Genomic DNA, 23,420 nt, shown 5'->3' with positions numbered 1-23,420 from the left:
TTCTTAATTTGAATTTATGCCCCCTTAGGTTCGTAATCTGAACAAGTGGAAGGATTCCATCAGAATTCAGTGTGCTCAACCCATTCAAGGCCTTATACACCTCAATCAGATCACCACGCAGGTGCTTAGTCTCCACCACTGCGATTTGCAGAACTTAAGCCTCTCTTGGTAAGAGGATCCCTTCATTCCCCTCACCAGTCTTGTTACCTTTCTCTGTACATGCTCAAGCAAATCTACATCCTTCCTAAAATGAGGCCTCCAGACCTGTACACAGTACTCAAGGCATGGCCTGACCATTGCCTTATACAGAGGGACAATCACCTCCTTTTCCCTGCTAGCAAAATTCCTATATATCATTGACAAAACCCCATGACCTGCCCTGGCAACCTGCATTGCTCAGAAAACTTCATATCTGAATGCACAATTACTCCCAGGTTTTTTCATTTTCTACCACCTTACGGGTAGTACCACACAGTTGGTACGTTTCTCTGGGGTTACTTCTACCCATATGCAGTACTTTGCATTTGTCAAGGTTAAACTTCAGTTGCCACTTCTTAGCCCATCTGCCCAAATTATCTAGATCCTGTTGCAGTAGCACACTGCCATTACTGTCATTAACAACCCTGCCAACCTTTGTGTCATCTGCAAACTTCGACATTAAGCCTGATATACCTTCATCAATATCATTGATAAATATACAAAACCAAAGAGGACCAAACACCGAACCCTCTTGGACTCCACTAATAACATTAGTCCACGAAGAGCAGCACCCATTAATTACCACCCTCTGTCTTCTCCCACTCAACCATCCTTTTATCCATTAGCATTAGCATTAGTAGAGGCATATGATGCAAGAAAGCAAGCTCATGCAGCATCAGCCAGAAAAAAAAGAAGAAAACAAGAAAAAAAAACTTCCACTTCACCCCTCCGTTCATTCAAAATACCTCTCCAGCTGAGCCTTAAATTTATTTAGGCTATCAACTTCCACAACAAGGGATGGAAGTCTGTTCCACCAACCAACTACCCGCTGGCTAAAGGCGAATTTCCGGACATCTATCCTACAACTGTCTTTCCTCAATTTGAATTTATGCCATCTCAGGTGATTATTCTGAGCAAGTGGCAGAATCCCATCAGCAATGAGCATGCTCAAACCATTCACGGCTTTATACACCTCTATCACATCACTTCGCCGGTGCCTAGTCTCCAGACACTGTAATTTGCAAAACTTTAGCCTTTCTTCGTAAGAGCAACCCTTTGTTCCATTCACTAACCTTGTTGCCCTTCTCTGTACTCGTTCCAGCATCTCTACATCCTTCTTGAAATGAGGCCTCCAGACCTGTATACAGTACTCTAGGTGTGGCCTGACCATTGCCTTATACAAGGGAATAATCACCTCCTTATCCCTGCTAAAAAAATTCCTGTATATCATTGATAAGACACCATGAGCTACCCTTGCAGCCCGTCTGTACTGCTCAGAGAACTTCATATCTGCCTGCACAATTTCCCCCAGGTCCTTTTCATTCTCTACTACTGTCATTGTAGTACCACAGAGTTGATACGTTGCTCTGGGGTTGCTGTTTCCCAGATGTAGTACTTTACATTTGTCAATATTAAACTTCATTTGCCACCTCTCAGCCCATCTGCTCAACCTTTCCAGATCCTGTTGCAGCAGCATAGTGTCAGTAGTGTCCTTAACAACCCTGCCAACTTTTGTATCATCTGCAAACTTGGACATTAAGCTTGATACACCATCATCAATATTATTTATAAATACAGAAAACAATAATGGACCCAACACTGAACCCTGAGGGACTTCACTGATAACATTAGTCCATAATGAGCAGTGTCCATTGATTATCACTCTCTGTCTTCTCCCCCTCAATCACCCTTTATCCACACCAGCAATTTGCCTCCAATGCCACACTGCTCCAATCTGTGCAGCAGTCTTCCATGTGCAACAGTATCAAAAGCCTTTCTAAGATCCAAGTATATAATATCAAAGTTATTCCCTGCATCCAGTTCTTTTGTGACTGCATCATAGTATCCAATCAAATTGGTCAGGCAAGACTTCCCCTTAACAAAACCATGCTGTGTCCGAGCAATAACTGAAGTCTTGTCTAGATGATCCTGCATTGCTTCTTTAACCAGTGCCTCCATTAATTTTCCTGGAACAGAAGTTACACTCACAGGTCTATAATTACTTGTGTCAGCCTCTGATCCTCCTTTGTGAATTGGGATCACATTTGCACATCTGGAGTCTATGGGTACCTCCCCTGAGTCCAAGGAAGCTCTCATAATTATGGCTAAGGATTTGCTTGCTTCCCTTTCTGCCTCCTTTAATATAACTGGATAGATCCCATCCACCCCAGGTGCCTTTCTTGTGTTTATCTTCAACAATTTCTCCTGCACGTTACTCTCAATTATTACAAGATTATCTAGCTTACTGCCAGAGTTGAATACACCTCTGGCATTCCCCTCGCTCAATAACTCCTCATGTATGAATTTCGATGCAAATATGCATTTAGTTTGTTAGCTCCCTGAACAGGATCATCAACAGTTGAACCATTGATATCAAGTGGACCAATTTGATTCATCCCCCTTCCTTCTAGAGTTTACATAGGTAAAGAACTCTTTTCTGTTTTTCTTTGCATCATTTGCCAAAGATTTCTCATAATCTGCCTTTGCCTGCCTAATCTCCTTTGTGACTGGTTACAGACCAGCTTATATCTATCATAGGCTTCCATGTCACCCATTAATTTATATGTATCCCATGCATTTTTCTTCTCTGCCATATGTCTTGTTAGTTCATCTGACATTCATTTAGGTCTAAACCTTGAACAATATTTCTTAGTTGGCATGTAAAGCCCAGTAGCTTCCAAGATAAGTTCTTTCAATGCTTCCCATTTTGAATTTGCTGTTAGTAACATCATCAGTTGGTCCCATTGTATAAAATTTAAATACTGTCTCAAACCATCGTAGGTAACTACCATCAGGGGGTAAAGGGTTATCCCTGATGGTAGTCACCTCTTTGAGTAAATCCCACTTCAGCACACTGTGATCACTGCCACCTAGTGGTTCCTCTATATCCAGATTCTTATTGCATGAAGAATCATTACTGATAATCAAATCAAGAGTATTACTCCCTCTGGTTGCCTCCCGAACATGTTGATGTAGAAAACAATCATCCAATAAATTCACAAAAGCCTTGCTAGTGTGTGAGTGACCAACCCACAAATTCCAGTCAATATCTGGGAAATTAAAATCGCCCATTATAAGACTCTCTGATTTACTGGCCCACTCTATTTCCCTGTACAGTTTCTTATTATACTCATCAGAGTGATTAGGCCTATAGCACACTCCTACTCTCAATTTTGATCTCCCACTGCTTATGTCACAACAAACTGACTCGACACTGCACTGTCCAGCGATGTCGACTGGCTTCACTTCCTTGGATTTTATGTGTTTCTTAACTAATAGCATAACCCCTCCTCCCTTCCTATCCTGTCTATCCTTTCTGTAGATGCTGTATTCCCTAAATTCCAGTTCTGCATTCCTTATATTTGTGTGACACCACGTCTCTGATATCCCAACAATATCTGCCTTTGATGCTTTGAGCAATACCTCAGGTCTTGGCGCATTATAGCCTTAGTTGCTAATGCGCCAATAAAATCCAAACCAAACCAAACCAAGCAATACTTCAAATTCATCAAATTTATTTACCAAACTCGTAGCATTGGTGTGCACGCAAGAATACATGCACCTGTTCTTTTTCTTAGCTACCATAACACAACCCATGTGTTTACTTATACCGCAATGACTCCCAGCAGTCTCTGAAATATCCAACATCTTGTTTTCCAGGCTTCTGCTCATTCCAATAAAATCAGTGCAAGAATCACTTTCACTCTGCCAGTGGCTACTGTTAATCTATTAGTCCTTGTATTCCCCCCCCCCCCCCCCCAAGCTAGCAGTTTTCCGACCCAGACCCCTTGATAGCATCAGCAAATATTCTTGCACCCTTTCTATTTAAGTGTATCCCATCCCTGTAGAAGCAGTCTCTCCTGTTACCAAGTACAGACCAGGCTGAAAACAATTCTACCCCTTGAGCCTCGCACAATCTTTCCAGGGCCGAATTCATCGACAAGGCTCTCATCATATACTCCCTCCTATCGTGTCTTGGCAGAATTGCAGACACTTTCAAATTCAACCCTAATTCACGGCTTTTTTTCAACAGTGACCTGTACTTGTTAAGTAATTCTGCCGGTCTCCTACTCTTAATATAATTAGTGCCAATGTGTACAACTATATCACCTTTTGTGTCCTTAAATTTGTGCCCATTGTAGCAAATTACCCTTAATACCATTCTGCTCCAATTTGTGGAATAGTCTTCCATGCGCAACAGTGTCAAAGCTTTCCTGAAATCCAAATATATGATATCAAAATTATTTTTTGCATCCAGTTCCTTTGTAACCACATCATAATATCCTATCAAATTTGTCAAACAAGACTTTCCCTTAACAAACCCATGCTGTGTCTGAATTATGCTGCAGTCTTGTCTAGATGATCCTGCAATGTATCTTTAACCAGTAACTCCATTATTTTACCCAGAACAGAAGTTAAACTAACTGGTCTGTAATTACTCGTGTTACCCTTCGATCCCCCTTTGTGAATTGGGGATACATTTGCACATCTCCAGTCCGTGGGAACCTCCCCTGAGTCCAAGGATGCTCTCATAATTATGGCTAAGGGTTTGCTTAGTTGCTTTGCCACCTCATTTAATATAACTGGATAGATCCCATCCACCCCAGGTGCCTTTCTTATGTTCAACTTCAACAATTTCTCCTCCACTTTGCTCTCAGTTATTACAAAATCATTAAGCACCCTGCTACAATTTGATAACCTTCTGCCATTTTCAAACCTTAATAACTCCTCATGTGTGAATGGTGATGCAAAATACTCATTCAGTTTGTTTGCTATCTGAGCAGGATCATCAACAGTCGATCCATCAATACCAAGTGGACCAATCAGATTCATCCCCTTCCTTTTATAGTTTATATAAGTAAAGAAATCCTTGCTGTTTTTCTTAGCATCTTTTGCCAAAGATTTCTCATAATCTGCCTTTGCCTGCCTAACCTCCTTTGTGAACTGATTACAGATTAGCTTATATCTGCCATAGTCTTCTCAGTTGGTTGATAATTTATATGCATCCCATGCATTTTTCTTCTCTGTCACAAGTCTCATTAGTTCATTTGATAACCATTTAGGCCTAAACCTTTGAACAATATTTCTTTATAGACATGAAACTTTTAGTAGCATCCACGATTAATTCCTTGAATGCTTCCCACTTAGAATTTACTGTTGGTAATATCGTCAGTTGATCCCACTGTACAGAATTTAAAAACTGTCTGAGACCACTGTACTCACCTTTACGGAAGCAAAAAACCTTTCCTTTACCCCTGATGGTAATTATATCTTTAAGTAAATCCCACATCAGTACACTGTGATCACTGCCACCTAGTGGTTCCTTTATCTGCAAATTCTTAATACACAAATGATCACTGCTGATAACCAGATCAAGAGTATTACCCTCTCTGGTTGCCTCTCAAACATGCTGCTGCCGAAAACAGTCATCCAATAAATCCACAAAAGTCTTACTTGTGTGTGAGTGACCAAACCACCAAGTTCCAGTCAATATCTAGGACAAACCATTTGTGTGCACAACAGGGGGTGTACCTAATAAAGTGGCAGCAAAGTGAACACACACACACACACATTTGTGGAACATTTTATCATACGTCTTATTTTAAAATATTTCACTTTTTTCAAAAAATAATTTTATTCATTGAAACTTTATATAATTCTCATAAACAGTAAATATCAGAGGAGTATATAATCTCACCTGTTTTTCTATATACATTTGAATTACCCCATAAACACTACCTAATAAAGAAGACTGCTTGATAAAAATATGTTTTAATATGATATAAACAAAAAATGCAACAAATCCAACTTAAAATATTACCTGAGCTCTCACCATCTTTGCTTGATCACAAGTGTCAGTTCTTCCAAAACAAAAACATTCAAAGCATCCTTTGGAATTTTCAAGAGTCATTCCAAATGTTCCAGCCTTACACTTGGTACAGTATTTACCTTCAACATTTACCTGTAATTCAAAAATACAAGGAAACTCATTTTCTAAACAAATTTTTTATATACATAAGCAGTATGTTTTCTTTCACATGCAGTTGTATTATTTAGTCCTATGATTCCTAACCTGTGGTCTTCTTAATATAATATAACATGTTTTGTGTGTAGCATGGTGCAAGTTTTTAAATTGGATTAGTGTATTTATTATATGCATTTGAATTTTTTTTAATTTTTGGAAATAAGCGGGGATGTAATAAAAAAACTAAGAAAAACTAATGTCATTTTTATAAACAGTACATTCAAAATCACAAAGAAATGACTAGAAATGAGGAACAACAAAATTTTTTTAAAAAATCTGTTAAACAATTTAATGGAAGCTAGTTTTGAAGGTGCTAATGAGAATGACAGAAATTCAAGCAATGATGAAGGGGAAAAAAGTTACTTTTTTTATTTGAAAAGATTGTTACGTCACAGCAAGAGCTGCAACTAGACATTCTACATGAGTCCACATTAATTCAGTTCAAGGCAATTCATTGTAAAACGTTTGATGCATGATAATTTACTCTATGCAACAATTCAGTGCATGACAGTTCAGTGTAAAAGACAATTTGGTATATTGCATGATAACTTGATGAAAGACAACTGGCAGCTACAACAACTTGGCAAGTATGATAATTTCATGAATTCTATATATGACAAAGCTGAAAAACTTTTAAAATGCCGTGCTATACATGGTTAATTCTGCAATCATGGCAAGGTTCATATTTTTTATAGAGTGCACTAATCACCTTCATATGTATGTGTAAAATGCCTATTGTCTTTGTCATGTCCATTTAAATATAAAATTTCATTAAATTTTATATTTGGCTCTCTCTTGAAAAGATTTGTCAAGTCCTTCTAATTTTCATTAAAATTGGCACAACCAGCAATCTTATTTCTTTGTCTATCTGTCCACATGTAATAATGTGACTTTCAGTGGAAGTGGATGGATTTTCATGAAATTTTATACTTGACTCTTAGAAATATTTGTCAAGCCCTACCAAATTTTATTAAAATTGGACAAATGGATCTATTGGGAAGTGGGGGGGGGGGAAATCCCAAAACAAACCAGCACATAAGCTACCAATACATGGTCTTGGAAACCAGCACAGATTGGTTGGGTATGTAACTATTCTTCAGCACGACTGTCCATCCATACTGCAAAGTTGTTATAATATGGACAAACAGTCATGCTGAAGACAATGGCCACATACCACTTTCCAACCTACCTATGAATAGGAAGAGTTGAATACTTTTACACAAAACAAATTGATTAAAAAATACATTCTTTTCTCTTTTTTTTTTATTATTTTCAAAATATTTGCATTTCTCCTATCTAAGTGACCAAAATTTCTCTTGGTCTCCCAATTCTATTACTTCATTCATTTTCTTAATTACTGGTCAGTTACTGACAGACCAGTAATTTTCTTAATTACCGATAGACACCAAATTGTCTCATACACTAAACTGTCTCGTACACTGAATTGTCATGCATCAAACTGTCTTACTCCAAAATGATGTGATCCCATTCTATGCTCATGATGAAGTTTCATAATGACACCCTTTACAAATAAATAAATCCTACAAAGTAGTATATTTAATATAGCTTATTTGTTTCAATAATAGGCCTCCATAGCCAAGTGGTCAGGAGAAGGAGTACAAAGCACACATACTCTTTGAGTAGTCCGGGATTCAAACACCTGCCTGCTAAATACAATGTGGCAGATTATGGTCCATTCCCTCAACATGACTTGTTGAAGAGGCCTCCATCCTGCAGTAGATTGACAATGGCTGCAGATTTATTATTTGTTACAATACACTATAAAAAGTAGTGTGGGAAAAAAAAAAAAAAAAAACAGTAACTGAACTTTCAATGTACTTTCAGTTATTTCATCAACCTTTTGTTTATTTTATTTTTGTTACACAGAGCATTAAAACTATGATAAATGAATTAGCTTTCGGCTGGGTGGCAGCCTTCATCAGATTAAAATACTTTGAATGGCAGTTAGAATAGAGATGCACTGCCAGGATGGTGCGTGAGGCACGTGGTTAATTGTTTGTTGATGTATGCCCTCGTGGAAGACTCGTCACTGTTGGCGTTGCTGTTGGTCATCACGTTGTCGCGTGCTTGTAGATCACATCTGTTAAGGACATCGATGGGGTAGCCACACCTCGTAAGGTCTACTTTGACTCTGGTGATCTCTTTGCGCCTTTCATCTGCAGAGCTGGAGTGTGTCCAGGCGCGAGTTAGCAAGGTTCGGGCGGTTGAGAGGAGGTGGCCCCGTGCATGTGCTGACTGGAAGTTGGTAAATTGGCCAGCACACATAGGCTTACGATAAACCGTCGTCTTCAAGCATGTGTCTTCGCGCCGGACAAGTGTATCTAGGTATGGTACTTCGGCTTCAGAACTCTACGCATATGGATTGGCTGCCTCCATCGTGACATACAACGTGCTTCAGCGAGCAAAGCAGCCCTACTTGCCGACCTTAAGGCTCTGATTCCGGATCCTATTTACACCAAGGTAATCAATACTTTATGTTGCCAGGCCGTCAGAGAATCAGATCGTTATTGTGCCCGACAGAAACGTAAGTTCAATACTTTGATTAATGAATCCCGTCAATTTCGGCGCCAGCGTAATGCCCCTCTCACAAATTGCACGGATTTCGTATTGAACCTAAGCAGCAAGCAGTTATCTGCAGAACAAATAAACTTGTTGACCCTTGGCATGACATTTGCCGTTCTTCCAAAGCACCCACCGATCACCGACATCGCCTTGGGTGTGGAAGCAAGCTTATCACGCCTCCCAGAAGATGTAGCCAACGCAATCCGCTTAAAGACTGCAGCAGTTCTACACCATGCTCGCCCCGTCTCTTCAAACCTCAGCCGTATACAGATTTCTACCCTCAAGGCACTGAAACTGATTCATCCATCGTCATTCTACCGGCGGACAAAGGCCGTCGTACAGTTGTAATGAACCACACTGATTACATGGCGAAAGCCTTACTGCTCTTACGAGACACTACCGTCTACAAACCCCTAACCTAACCATCCATCGACCCTAACCATCGACCCCAACAAGGCTTTGGAACGATGGGAGTCAGAGGTGAATATCCTCACCAACACTTGGCTGAAGCAAGGGAAAATCACACAGTCAACCCGTAATCACCTCCGTGCCTCCGGGTGTCAGATCCCACGGTTTTACGGCCTGCCGAAAGTGCACAAAGAAGGCACGCCACTAAGACCTATTGTATCCTGCTGTGGATCACCGACTTACGAGCTGTCTAAATTTGTCTCGAGACTTCTTTCTCCTCTAGTTGGCAAGACCACCTACACCGTCTCCAACAGTGTTGAGTTCATAGAAAGGATCCGCACTATATCCATCTCGCAAGATCAAGTCATGGCATCGTTCGATGTCGTATCACTCTTTACCTCCATCCCTGTGGAACTTGCCATCACTTGCGCAAAACAACTCTTGGATAATGATGGAACCCTCAGCGACAGAACTAAGCTGACGCCCGATGACATTTCCGCCGCCCTCAGACTGTGCTTAACAGGGGGTGCAATCATGTTTAATGGTTCAATCTACCAGCAGATACATGGCACAGCCATGGGTTCCCCTGTCAGCTCGGTCACAGCAAACATCGTGATGGAGGAGTTAGAGGGACGTGCGTTTACACACGCACCGGATCACATCGCCTTTTGGTGTCGCTACGTAGACGATGTGTTCGTAGTGATCCCTAGAGACTCAGGTCAGCGACTCCTAACCCACCTCAACTCACTGTCGCCCTTCATAAAATTCCCGATTGAGCTGGAGTCAAACAACTCTATACCATACCTAGATACACTTGTCCGGCGCGAAGACACATGCTTGAAGACGACGGTTTATCGTAAGCCTATGTGTGCTGGCCAATTTACCAACTTCCAGTCAGCACACGCACGGGGCCACCTCCTCTCAACCGCCCGAACCTTGCTAACTCGCGCCTGGACACACTCCAGCTCTGCAGATGAAAGGCGCAAAGAGATCACCAGAGTCAAAGTAGACCTTACGAGGTGTGGCTACCCCATCGAAGTCCTTAACAGATGTGATCTACAAGCACGCGACAATGTGACGACCAACAGCAAAGCCAACAGTGACGAGTCTTCCACGAGGGCATTCATCCCATACTACCCCAACCTGTCACAGCAGATCGGTAGAATCCTAAGATCGCATGGGGTAAAGTGCATCCAACTCCCAGGCAAGAAACTGCGTTCTCTCCTTTCCAACATAAAAACACCTGTCCCCACCCTTCTACAGAGTGGTTGGTCTATCGCATCTCTTGCCGTGACTGCACGAGCTGCTACTTTGGAGAGACTGGACGTCGTCTCGAGAAACGCCTCTCAGAACATAAAAGGGCGATCCGTTTGGCGGATGTAGAACACTCAGCTATTGCCGAGCATGTCTGGACAACCCACCACGACATCGACCCACACCGCGATGTCGTGGTTGTAGACAAGTCCCACCATTACCTAAGGCGCACCTGGTTGGAATCGTTAAGTATAAAATGCTCGGATACCTCGTTGAACAGGAACAGTGGTTGTCAACTTAACCCCATCACAGAAGCAGTAATTCTGTCCATAGACAAACGCTGGCCACGTCACCACCATACGTCACAGCCACAAACATCAACAAACAATTAACCACGTGCCTCACGCACCATCCTGGCAGTGCATCTCTATTCTAACTGCCATTCAAAGTATTTTAATCTGATGAAGGCTGCCACCCAGCCGAAAGCTAATTCATTTATCATAGTTTTAATGCTCTGTGTAACAAAAATAAAATAAATTATGAATCCAGAGCACGCAGGCGTGTTTTATTATGCAACCTTTTGTTTATTGGGACAACCTTTTAATACTCTATTATAATTTTTATTTTTCTTACTTTCCAAGTGATAAAATCATCAACCAAATCATAATTTCTTTTTTACTTGAACATTATTTTAAAATGTTTTGTTAACATATGTCCATTAGATCAATAATTCCATTGTTTGGAGCTATTATAGCCACACACCTAGTCATAGCATCTATATACTGTGTGTGTGTGTGTGTGTGTGTGTGTGTGTGTGTGTGTGTGTGTGTGTGTGTGTGTGTGTGTGTGTGTGTGTGTGTGTGTGTGTGTGTGTGTGTGTGTGTGTGTTTTACACTATCATATTTGGAAATAATCTTAATCTTTATAATTAGATAATTATAACAGATTTACTGGCCCTATAATAATCTTCCATAAAAATAACATTAGCCTAGTTTAATGTTATTTTTATTCATATGAACACTAGTAACTATATAATACTGGTGTAGATACACCATAGTTAACCCATAAAATTAAACTACATATGTAGTGTAAAGGCATCATTTTAATTCTCATATTGTGGCTACCTTCATAAAGGGATACCAGGTATTGCACTACTTCGAATAAGTAACACTTCTCTAGTAGAGACGACTACTGTTACTTATTCTCAGGGCAGCACTCAGACGGCACCGTTTCAAAGCTTGTTGGCCTTTCATTGGTGGGTGGGCAGGTACCCTGGTAATGCAAACGTGCCATCATGCTTGCGAAGTTAATTCCACAATATGAGAGTTGCCAAATGGTGAACAGAATGATACTGTTTTAAAGACTAAATACACAAAGCATAATTCAATATGGCTTTAAATTAACTACATAATATTGGTGTAGATACACCATAGTTAACCCATAAAATTAAACTACGTATGTAGTGTAAAGGCATCATTTTAATTATATCTCATTTTGTGGCTATCTTCACAACGAGATACCAGGTATTGCACTACTTCGAATAAGTAACACTTCTCTGGTAGAGAAGACTACTATTCTACTTCGCTTTGAAACAGTGCCGTCTGCGTGGTGGTGCCCACTAATAATAAGTAACAGTAGTCTTCTCTACTAGAGAAGCGTTACTTATTCGAAGTAGTGCAATACCTTGTATCTCGTTGTGAAGGTAACTAAATATGAGAAATAATTAAAACGATGCCTTTACACTACATATATAGTTTAATTTTATGGGTATGGTGTATCTGCGCCGATATTATATAGTTAATTTAAGCCCATATGGAATTATGCCTTGTGCATTTAGTCTTTAAATAAATGAACACTTAACATATATTTTTTTGACAGATGATCATTAAATGCACCATCAAGGGAACAGAATTCAAGGTGTGTATGTGTACACAAAACAAAGCAAAAAAAATTACTTACAAAACAGTTACTGCAGACTAATTCTGAAAGTGTAATGTTCTTGTTTTAGATTACAAAAAATTTTCCAAAAAGTATATTACACACATTCACATCACAACTGAATGAGAAAAAAATCCTATACTGGCAATGAGGGATGTATTCTTCATTTTTATTCTTCAATTAGTTTAATAAGAATAAAAACAGTGAGTTAGAAAAATATATTTACCTTACAGGGACATTGGCCACTATCATCACATTGACATTGACCCTCAGCTGTACACTGTGGTGATTCAGTACCATCATGCTTGCACTCACACCTACTGCATGCGGGAAACTGATAATAACCAAAACGGCACTGATCACAGCGTCTTCCTTCATAACCCTCAAGACAGAGGCAGCTTCCTGTATCAACATTGCAGATTTCACTAGGTGATCCTTGAGAACTACAGTTGCAGAGCTAAAGAAAAAATTCCAATGTTAATTATTGTAAAGCAACAGTATGATAACTACTGATTAGTTCATTAAACAGCTATAAAATGAAATCCAAAACATAGCATTTTTTTTTTTTTTTTTAATATTCCATAGCTTTCAAATAATATATACTTGCTCATGCTTTGCTTAATCATATACTTTATCTATGTGAAAAAAAACTATTCCCATAACAAGAGGCACACATATTTCAAAATATGCGTGTTGTAACAGGGTCTTACTTTATATACAAGGTATTTCATAATATGTGGGCTGTACTTTCAAAATCTAAAGACCTGAAAGTAATGAAAAAAAAATTTATATAAAATTTTGTCCAGTTCTAAACAGTTATTGAGATATGGCTTTTTGAATTTTAAAATATGTCTATGAAGTTTTCAATTATAAAAAATAATAAAATAAATAAGAATAAGCAGACACATACATAGTAAATGTTTATTCTTACTAGGTACATGTTCGTTTATTCTTATTTTTTATGTTTTATCATTGAAAATTCCATCACCACTTTTTAAAATTCAAACAGCCATGCTCCATAATCGTTCAAAATTAGACACAATGAAAAAAGTTCATATAAAACTAAACTGCTTTCAGGTCCTGAATCGATCTTGAAAGTACAGCCAACAAACTAGGAAACACCTGTATATTTCCTCCTATTACCTCTTATGATTGACAGACTTGTTAGCTTAATTTCTGTTCTAGGGAAAATAACAGAGTCGCTGGTTAAAGAAGTAATGCAGGACCATCCAGACAGGACTGCAATTATACAGCAGTCACAACAACAATTTGTTAAGGTCTTGTCTGACCAATCTGACTAGATATTTTGATGCAGTAACAAAGGAACTGGATCCAAAAAATAATTTAATAATTATAAAAAATAAAACAAGTATATAGTGTCAAAATAAAATAAATTCAGGAAAGCTTTTGATACTGCTGCACATAAAAGACTACAGTACAAATTGGAGCAGTGTGGCATTAATACTATGGGGGGAGGGAGGGAGGGAGGGAGAGAGAGAGAGAGAGAGGGAGGGAGAGAGAGAGAGAGAGATATGGCTGAATGGAAGAAGACAGAGAGTAGTTATTAATGGACACTGCTCTTCATAGACAATTTTATTGGTGGAGTCACTGAGGGTTCAGTGCTGTGCCCATTGTTGTTTTCTACATTTATTAATGATATTTATGAAGATGTATCGGTCTTAATGTCTAAGTTTTCAGATGATACATAGGTTAGCAGGGTGGTTAATGACAGTAATCAAGGTAAGCCAATACAAGATCTAGAAAAATTAGAGAGATGGGCTGAGAAATGCTAGTTGAAGTTCAACATTAACAAATGCCAGGTGCTGCATATGGATAGCAATAATTTCAGCTTAATATACCACCTGTGTGGTATACACTTAGGGTAGTGAGAAATGAAATAGACCTGGGAGTAATTGTGCAGTCAGATAAGAAGTTTTTTGAGCAGTGCAGAGAGGCTGTGAGGACAGCTAATGGAAAGCTATACAGGAACTTTGCTAACAGGGATAAGGAGGTGATTTTTCCATTGTACAAGGCAATGGTTAGACTGCACCTTAAGTACTGCATACAGGTCTTGAGGCCTCATTTTAGGAAGAAATGAGAATGGCAACAAGATTGGTGAATTGTGAGAGTATTGATTGTTGGAAAATACTTCCACCTCTGCACCTAGTAGTAGTAGTAGCATGTGATGCAAGAAAGCAAGTGAGCATATGAGCTTATGCAGCATCAGACAAAAAAAAAAAATCACACCATTCCCTCCAAATGCCTATCCAGTTCCTCCTTAAATTTATTTAACCTATCAACTTCCACAACGACAGATGGAAGTTTGTTCCAGCAATTAACCACACGCTAGCTAAAGGCAAATTTCTGCACATCTATTCTACATCTGTCTTTTCTTAATTTAAATTTATGCCCCCTTAGGTTCGTAATCTGAACAAGTGAAAGGATTCCATCAGAATTCAGCATGCTCAACCCTTACCAAGAGAGGCTTAAGTTGTGCAAACTGCAGTTTGCACGACTTAAGCCTCTCTTGGTAAGAGGATCCCTTCATTCTCCTCATCAATCTTGTTGCCCTTCTCTGTACACGCTCAAGCAAATCTACATCCTTCCTAAAATGAGGCCTCCAGAACCTGTACGCAGTACTCAAGGTGTGGCCTGACCATTGCCTTATACAGAGGGACAATCACCTCCTTTTCCCTGCTAGCAAAATTCCTATATATCATTGACAAAACCCCAATGAACTGCCCTGGCAGCCTGTCTGCACTGCTCAGAAAACTTCATATCTGACTGCACAATTACTCCCAGGTCTTTTTCATTTTCTACCACCTTAAGTGTAGTACCACACAGTTGATACGTTTCTCTGAGGTTACTTCTACCCATCTGCAGTACTTTGCATTTGTCAAGGTTATACTTCAGTTGCCACTTCTTAGCCCATCTGCCCAAATTATCTAGATCCTGTTGCAGTAGCACATTGCCATTACTGTCATTAACAACTCTGCCAACCTTTGTATCATCTGCAAACTTCGACACTAAGCCTGATATACCTTTGTCAATATCATTAATAAATATACAAAACAACAGAGGATCCAACACCGAACCCTCTGGGTCTCCACTAATAACATTAATCCACGAAGAGCAGCACCCATTAATTACCACCCTCTGTCTTCTTAGCAACTTACCCTTAATGCCATTCTGCTCCAATTTGTACAATAGTGTTCCATGTGCAACAGTGTCAAAAGCTTTCCTGAAATCCAAATATATGATATCAAAATTATTTTTTGCATCCAGTTCCTTTGTAACCACATCATAATATCCTATCAAATTTGTCAGACAAGACTTTCCCTTAACAAACCCATGCTGTGTCTGAATTATTGCTGCAGTCTTATCTAGATGATCCTGCAATGCATCTTTAACCAGTGACTCCATTATTTAACCAGGAACAGAAGTTAAACTAACTGGTCTGTAATTACTCGTGTCACCCTTCGATCCGCCTTTGTCAATTGGGGATACATTTGCACATCTGCAGTCTGTGGGGACCTCCTCTTAGTCCAAGGATGCTCTCATAATTATGGCTAAGGGTTTGCTTAGTTGCTTTGCTGCCTCCTTTAATATAACTGGACAGATCCCATCCACCCCAGGTGCCTTTCTTATGTTTAACTTCAACAATTTCTCCTCCACTTTGCTCTCAGTTATTACAAAATCATTAAGAACCCTGCTACAATTTGATAACCTTCTGCTATTATGTAGATGCAAAATACTCATTCAGTTTGTTTGCTATCTGAGCAGGATCATCAAAGTTGAACCATCGATATCAAGTGGACCAATCAGATTCATCCCCTTCCTTTTAGAGTATACAGAGAAGGGCAATGATAAGATTGGTAAGAGAACAAAAGTTGCTTTCGCCAAGAAAAAATTTCGCACCAATTCTGCAAATTGCAGAATATGGAGAATATGCACCTGCAAGGTGATCTGATTGAGATTTTTAAGGATTTGAATGCATCGAGCAAGCTCAATGCTGATGGCATTCTTCCTCATGCTCAGACTACACATGTGAGAGGGCATAAAATTCAATCTGAACAACGATGGTCGCATGACAGATGTAAGGAAGTTTGCTTTCAACCAGTGGGTCAGTGGCATAGCTTTGGGGAGCAGGGGGAGTGAATGCTCCCCTATAATAAATTTTGTTGTACTTGGTGTCTTCTTCCCAAGTAACATTCAAACAAACAATTGATGACTATTTTATCCCTTTGCTCCCCCTCACTTCAAAATCTGGCTATGCCACTGCAGTGGGTGGTTGATTGTTGGAACAAACTTCCATCTCTTATTGTGGAAGTAGGTAGTTTGATAAATAAAAGGAAGGAAGAATTAGACAAACTGTTGGAGGAGATGCAAAAGTGATGCAGGAAGGGTTTTTTCTGGCTAATGCTTTATAAGCCTGTTTCTTGCATCATTTGCGACTATTATTGCCAATACTAAGATTACCTGAGTTAATCAATAAGAAATTTAAAACCAAAACTCCAATACATGTGCTAAAATTATTTTCTAAGGAGAATACAGTCCAACTTAATTACAGGCATTAAACACTGGTTGTCTCATTACTCATTATTTCGTGAAATGCAAGAACAATATCCCAAATGACAATGCATAGCACACTCAGACAACCCAAGAGATGCAATCTCCTCATTGCTGATCATCATCAACGGCAAATGCTGTGGTATCAACAACATGCTGGCTGGACAATGGAGGAGTGGAAATGAGTGTGCTGGTCAGATGAGTCCAAATACCTGGTGTAACATGCTGATGGATGCCTTTGGGTGTGGTGAAAGCAACATGAGTCCATGGACCCATCATGCATGATGCCCACTATCCAGGAAGGTGGTGGTTGCTTAAAATATGGGGCATGTTTTTTTACTGGTAAGATAAGACCCCTGGTCTATATAGTGCAACATTTCACTGGTGAGATCCACCAGCAGCTCTTGGGAGACCATATGCATCCTGCCATATTGTATTTCTTTTCCAGACAGAAGTGGGACATTGTCATCAGGCCTACACTGTGCACAAGTGGTTTGAAGAACACAATGAAGATATCATACATCTTGATTGGCCTCCAAATTTGCCTGACCTCAATCCAATTGAACACCTGAAACTACCATCTATTGTGACACAGTAGAAATCCTTGAAGGCAGCATGGCTGCAGATCCCTATGAACATCTTCAGACTTCTTGTGAAGTCAATTCCTAGACAAATAGTGACTGTTATCCGTGCAAATGGTTGCCCAACGTGGTATTAGGTAGGTGGTCACAATTCAGAGTGTATATAGAATAGCATAAATTGCATAATTTTATTTTATTATTATTTTTTAAAATTTTTTTTTTCGTCATACCACAAAAGGACAAATTTTGGTTTATGTCAGGGATGTCGGTATTTTTTTTTTTTTTTTTTGTTTAGAAATCGCAAAAATCATGGGCAAACGCAAGAGTTGTGCTTTCAATAAAACAAAACTTGAAGTTATTCAAAAGTTTGAAAATGGCGTATCCGTTAAATCTCTAAAGAACCAGTATAATGTTGGTGACCAAACCATACGCGACATTGTAAAAAATAAAGGGAAGCATCACATTGGACACGCAAGTAGTGTGTGGTAAGTTTTTTTTCGTTTTTTATCTATCACCATACTTTTTACATGTTGCTGAACATTTTTTGATACAGTAAGTCCAAGACTTACGTAACTTTGGACTTACATTATGTTAGACAGAATACGAGAAGCGGTGAAGGGATCGGCACCAAATAACCAAGGCTACGAAACACATATCAGTTTTTACAGTACAATAACATGCATTTTTTCTTCCTTTTGTGTTTTCTTTTCTTATGTGCCACTCCGGCTACTTCACCGCTGTTCCCAGATAATTTAATTGAACTAATTAAAATATATCACTATTTTTCTTCATTCTTCTGAGGATATTATGTGGTTTTTGTAATTTTAGCATATCAGGGATATAGTAGCAATATTACTGTATTTCCCTTTATATAAGACAAACCTTTTTTCGAAAAATTTGGGGTCTAAAAACTGGGTGCATCTTATACAGTGGTTGTAGATTTTTACTTGCATTTCCCGCTTTTTTGCACTTGTTGTCTTTTCAGTCATTGTTTCGCACTTGTTACCAGTATATTAGGTTATGTTTCGCCACGTTCTGTCCAGAAATGGCTCAGAAAAGATTTTCGTACAGTGCTGAATTCAAGTTAAAAGTGATCCAGTTTGCAAAAGTGAATGGAAATTGTGCTGCTGAACGTAAGTTTGGTCCTCCTCCAACTGAGAAAACAATCCGAGACTGGCTACAGGAAGAAGAAACCCCACTGAAAATGCCACGGCAGAAGAAGGCCATTAGAGGCAAGTCAGCAAAATGGCCTGATTTAGAGAAGGAATTGAAGATATGGAGTGAAGAGCAAAGGGCAATTGGAATTCCTCTGTCCACAAAGATGGTTCAGCACAAGGCAAGGAGAATTGCTGATGAAAAAGAAGTTACTGATTTCAAAGCAGGACACAATTGGTGCTAAGCATGCGTACACGCACCAGACTTGCCCAAAAGATGCCTGAAAGCTATGAGCAGCAGGTCCTTGAATTTCAGCCGACCAGGCTAGCCGAGTGGGTAAAGTACCTGCCCGGCAACCCAAAGGTCGCGGGTTCGATTCCCGCCTCGGGCTTGGATCAAAGTACTGCAAAAACCTTGGGAGGTGTAATATGGCCACAGAAGCCGATGCGCCAACAACTACCAAATCAATCAATCAATCAACCTTGAATTTCATCGTTTTTGTCATTCGATGTCGGAAAGACACATCAGTTTGAGTTGGGACAGATTGCAAATATGGACAAAGTCCCCCTTCAATTTGGTCCCAAGTAACAGAACTGTTGATAAGAAGAGGATGAAAACTAATTGTGAAGACAATTGGACATGAAAAGAGCAATTATACAGTTGTTCTAGCTTGTTGTGCCGACGGAACCAAGCTGCCTCCTATGCTGATTTTCAAACGCAAAACAATTCCAAAAGAAGACATTCCTCGAGGAGTGATTGTCCATGTTCATGACACGGGTTGGATGGATCAGGATGGGATGACGATCTGGTTTGAGAAAGTTTGGAGCAGGAGACCAGGTGGCCTCTTACGCAAACCTGTCCTATTGGTGCTTGATCAGTTCAGGGCACACATAACAAAAAATACAAAGAAGATTGCTGCAGAGCAAAAAACAAAACTTGCCATCACACTTGGAGGCTTGACATCCCAGCTCCAACCACTTGATGTCAGCATTAACAAACCCTTCAAAGCTGCCATGAGAGACGAATGGAACCAATGGATGAAGTCTTCTGGGGACAATTTGACACCAGCAGGAAGAAACCATCTATAGGAGAAGTTTGTACCTGGGTGAAAAGATCCTGGGATAATATCAAGATTGAGACTGTTGTCAAGTCATTTAAGAAGTGTGGCATTTCAAATGCCATAGATGGAACTGAGGACGAGGCAATATATGAAGACAGTGATTCGTCGTCAGACACAGATGAGGACAAGCTAATGGATGGGAGTTTTGACAGTGATGAGTTGTATGAATTTTATGATGAATAAAACTTGAGTTCAATAACTTTATGTAATACATTTATTTTCAAATTTCGGGCCTCAAAATTAAGGTGCATCTTATATATGGGGAAATACGGTATATCAGTCATTCCCAAGTTCGTAAAACTCAACTTACGTAAGAAGACCTGTAATGTACTCTTACGTATGTCAGGGACTTACTGTATTTTTGGATTAACCGGGAAATTTATTATCCGGGAATTCCTTTTTACCATCTATCCCGGAAAATTGAGAGTCTACTCTATTAGCATTAGCATTAGTAGAGGCATATGATGCAAGAAAGCAAGCTCATGCAGCATCAGCCAAAAATAAAAAAAAAATAAAAACCCGCTCCCATTTCACCCTTCTATTCATTCCAAATACATGTCCAGCTCAGCCTTAAATTTATTTAGGTTATCAACTTCCACAACAAAAGATGGAACTCTGTTCCAACAATCAACTACCCGCTGGCTAAAGGCAAACTTCCGCACATCTATCCTACAACTGGCTTTCCTCAATTTGAATTTATGCTCTCTCAGGTGATTATTCTGAGCAAGAGGAAGAATCCCATTAGCATTGAGCATGCTCAAACCATTCAAGACTTTATACACCTCAAATATATGTGATATATATATATATATATATATATAGACAAATGTATTTAACAGTGTATTGGGTAGGGGTGCTGACCTGTCAGGTGTAATTACAATGAAAAAATTGAGAATGCCAGCAAGGTAAAAACAGATCACCTGAACTTAAATGAAATTAAGATTAACATAAAAATAATAATGATAACAAAAATGGTACCTAATGCAATGGGTCCTAGGACTTTAACTACTTCTTCACAGGGTCAGCAGCCAAAACCATAACAGCCACAGGAATAAGCAGGGTCTCTGTTTCTGTTATGATGTATTTGTACAAAACATATACATCATAGCCGACCCGACAGAGACCAAAAGGAAGGAATAAAATTCAAACATAAATAAAAATAATAAAAAAGTAAAGTTAAAAAGCTAAAATAATGCTGATTAAATCCTGTTAAAGTAAAATTGAATGAAAGTTTGAATTAAAAAATAAAGGCAAAAAGCCCAGTATGAAATTTAAACAAAGTAATTTAAAATAAAGGAATAAAGTCAGGTTTTTGACAACGTACGGTGTGCTTAGACCAGAATCAGTGAAACTAGCTGTGTGGCAAATACAGAGCTACATTGGACACCAAAGATAAAAGCCGATAGTTCTCTGTACAATATATTTATATTAGTTGATGGGACCCACTGCATTAGGTACCATTTTTGTTATCATTATTATTTTTATGTTAATCTTAATTTCATTTAATTTCAGGTAATCTGCTTTTACTTTGCTGGCACTATCAATTTTTTCCATGTAATTACACTTGACAGGTCAGCACCCCTACCCAATATACTATTAAAATACATTTGTCTATATTTCATTATGGCTGCTGGGTATTTCTGCTATAACTAACAGTGCCCTGGATCCATAACCCAGTTCAATAATTTAATACTTTTTCTTGCTTGCTTAGATATTCAGTAATATCATTATATCCTATTATTTTTATCAATATTTTATATATATATATATATATATATATATATACAGTGGATTCCAGTTATTTGGGCCACTGGTTAATCGGGACAGCCATTTATTTGGAGCAAATCTTAAAAAACAGAACCCAATCGAGAAAATAGCCAGGGTTTACTTCGCTTAATTGGAACAGTATGCCATTTAATCGGGGCAGGAGACTGCAGCACTAGAGATTGCACTAAAATTGTCTCTGATCGTATCAAGTGGTTCGGTCGGATTCCTGGAGGTCACGACCATAAAACAATAAAAACAATTAGCAGTCACCTGTCTATTGGGCTTTTAAACTGTTAGTGCAATCTATCATAAATGGATAGTAAACTCGATCTTATTGAATTTGCGATAATACGGACAGCTGGAAATTTGTGGGTTATTGTGGTGAAATGTGTTTACACTTCCATGGAATCTTCAATCATATAAAAAAATTAATTTTCAGAACCTTCTCTTCATTCCTATTTTTAAAGCTTTGTAACTTGTTACTCCATTCTCACTTGTGCATATTGTGTTACTTGCAATTTGTGTGTGCTGTGTTCTTTGTTATTGATTGCTTATCTTTTTACTGTTTTAAATTTTAACCCCCACCCACAAATGTCAGTGAACAGAAATGTCGACTAGTTAGTATGTACATATTACAGTGCATATTAATTATTCTAATTTTCACGTATCATTTAATTTTTTAATTGGTAAGGTAATAAAGGGTAAATTTCTGCTTAATATATCATCACTTTTATAGCCTATGGATAATATTCCTCCTTTTTTCGCTAATTATAATCACTATTTAATAGAATTAAAATTGAATTCACAAACGTGATCACAATGACCGGCACTTACTACACATCGTATAGTGAACAGTACTTTCTTATGGTGACTCCATCGCAACGTGATGATTGTACTGTGAACCAATTGTAAAGCGGGGGTCCATTGTATTTTTAACTTTTTTTTTACGTGAACTTCGGATAATTGGGGCAGCTGCTTAATCGGGCCAAAATTCACTACTCCCGATGTGTCCCAAATAACCGGAATCAACTGTATAAATATATGATACACAGAGATGGGAAAGATTACACATAACTAAAATATGATCATCAATTATTTTGAATTTTATAATTTTTAAATATCTACATATATTCATTATGCATAATTATTATATTTTAATACTTTGATTGAAATACGAGTCATACATGGTAACAGGCATACAGAAGGAATGGTGGAGGAGGAATCCAAGAATATACTGACTACAAAGAGTGATAGAACAAGATAGCAAACTGCCTTCTTTAGTTCGATATGCAACTCACACTTGATAAACAAATATGAGTTGCACATCTACCACTTTTAGATATCAGAATCTGGCTAAGATTTAGTTTAGGGTGCACCCTCTCTAAACTCGCTGACACAGCAGTGACTGGCAGGTGGAGACCACACCTACTTCAATTTTTCTCCCTGTTCTCCTTGCAGAGCTAATCCTTTAGCCAGCAGATGAATCTGTCACGTGACAGCGGAGGGTAAAACCAATGGCGCCGCAAACCATTGCTGCTGAATCCTGAATATTACAGGAAAAATCTGTGTACCGATGCCGGCCAACTGCCGGGAGACTTACCAGCTAAAAAGGATCATCTGCAAATGCCGGGCTGGGCGAATGCTGAATATTAGCAGAGAAAGTTGTACGAAAGTTGGACTGGCCAAAAAAGTTGCAACTGCCTTAATTAGAAATAGAAATACCACAAGGTGTTATTTTTATTTTAGACACAGTTACCTTTCATCATAATGCCAAAAAGATTGCAGCTGCCATAATTCATTCAATTGAATGAATTTAGGCTAT

At 38.8% G+C, this 23,420-nt stretch overlaps 1 protein-coding gene across 6 annotated transcripts in view; it reads right to left on the bottom strand.

The window, feature by feature from the left end:
- LOC150087516 (laminin subunit alpha lam-3-like) overlaps positions 1–23,420 on the bottom strand; it is a 746,420-nt gene that overhangs the window by 361,256 nt on the left and 361,744 nt on the right. For all 6 annotated transcript variants that reach the window (XM_090371226.1, XM_090371225.1, XM_090371229.1 and 3 more), the window contains 2 exons: positions 12,633–12,863; positions 6,020–6,160 (listed from right to left, as the gene is read on the bottom strand). In XM_090371226.1, coding sequence (XP_090227352.1) covers positions 6,020–6,160; positions 12,633–12,863 — 372 coding nt within the window. The remainder of the gene's footprint in view (positions 1–6,019; positions 6,161–12,632; positions 12,864–23,420) is intronic.

Source organism: Mastigoproctus giganteus, chromosome 4 (assembly GCF_048544385.1).
Source record: "Mastigoproctus giganteus isolate SK-2022 chromosome 4, ASM4854438v1, whole genome shotgun sequence".
NCBI classification, from domain to species: domain Eukaryota; kingdom Metazoa; phylum Arthropoda; class Arachnida; order Uropygi; family Thelyphonidae; genus Mastigoproctus; species Mastigoproctus giganteus.
The sequence above is the reverse complement of the archived record's forward strand: the minus strand, read 5'-3'. Positions and strand labels throughout refer to the sequence as shown.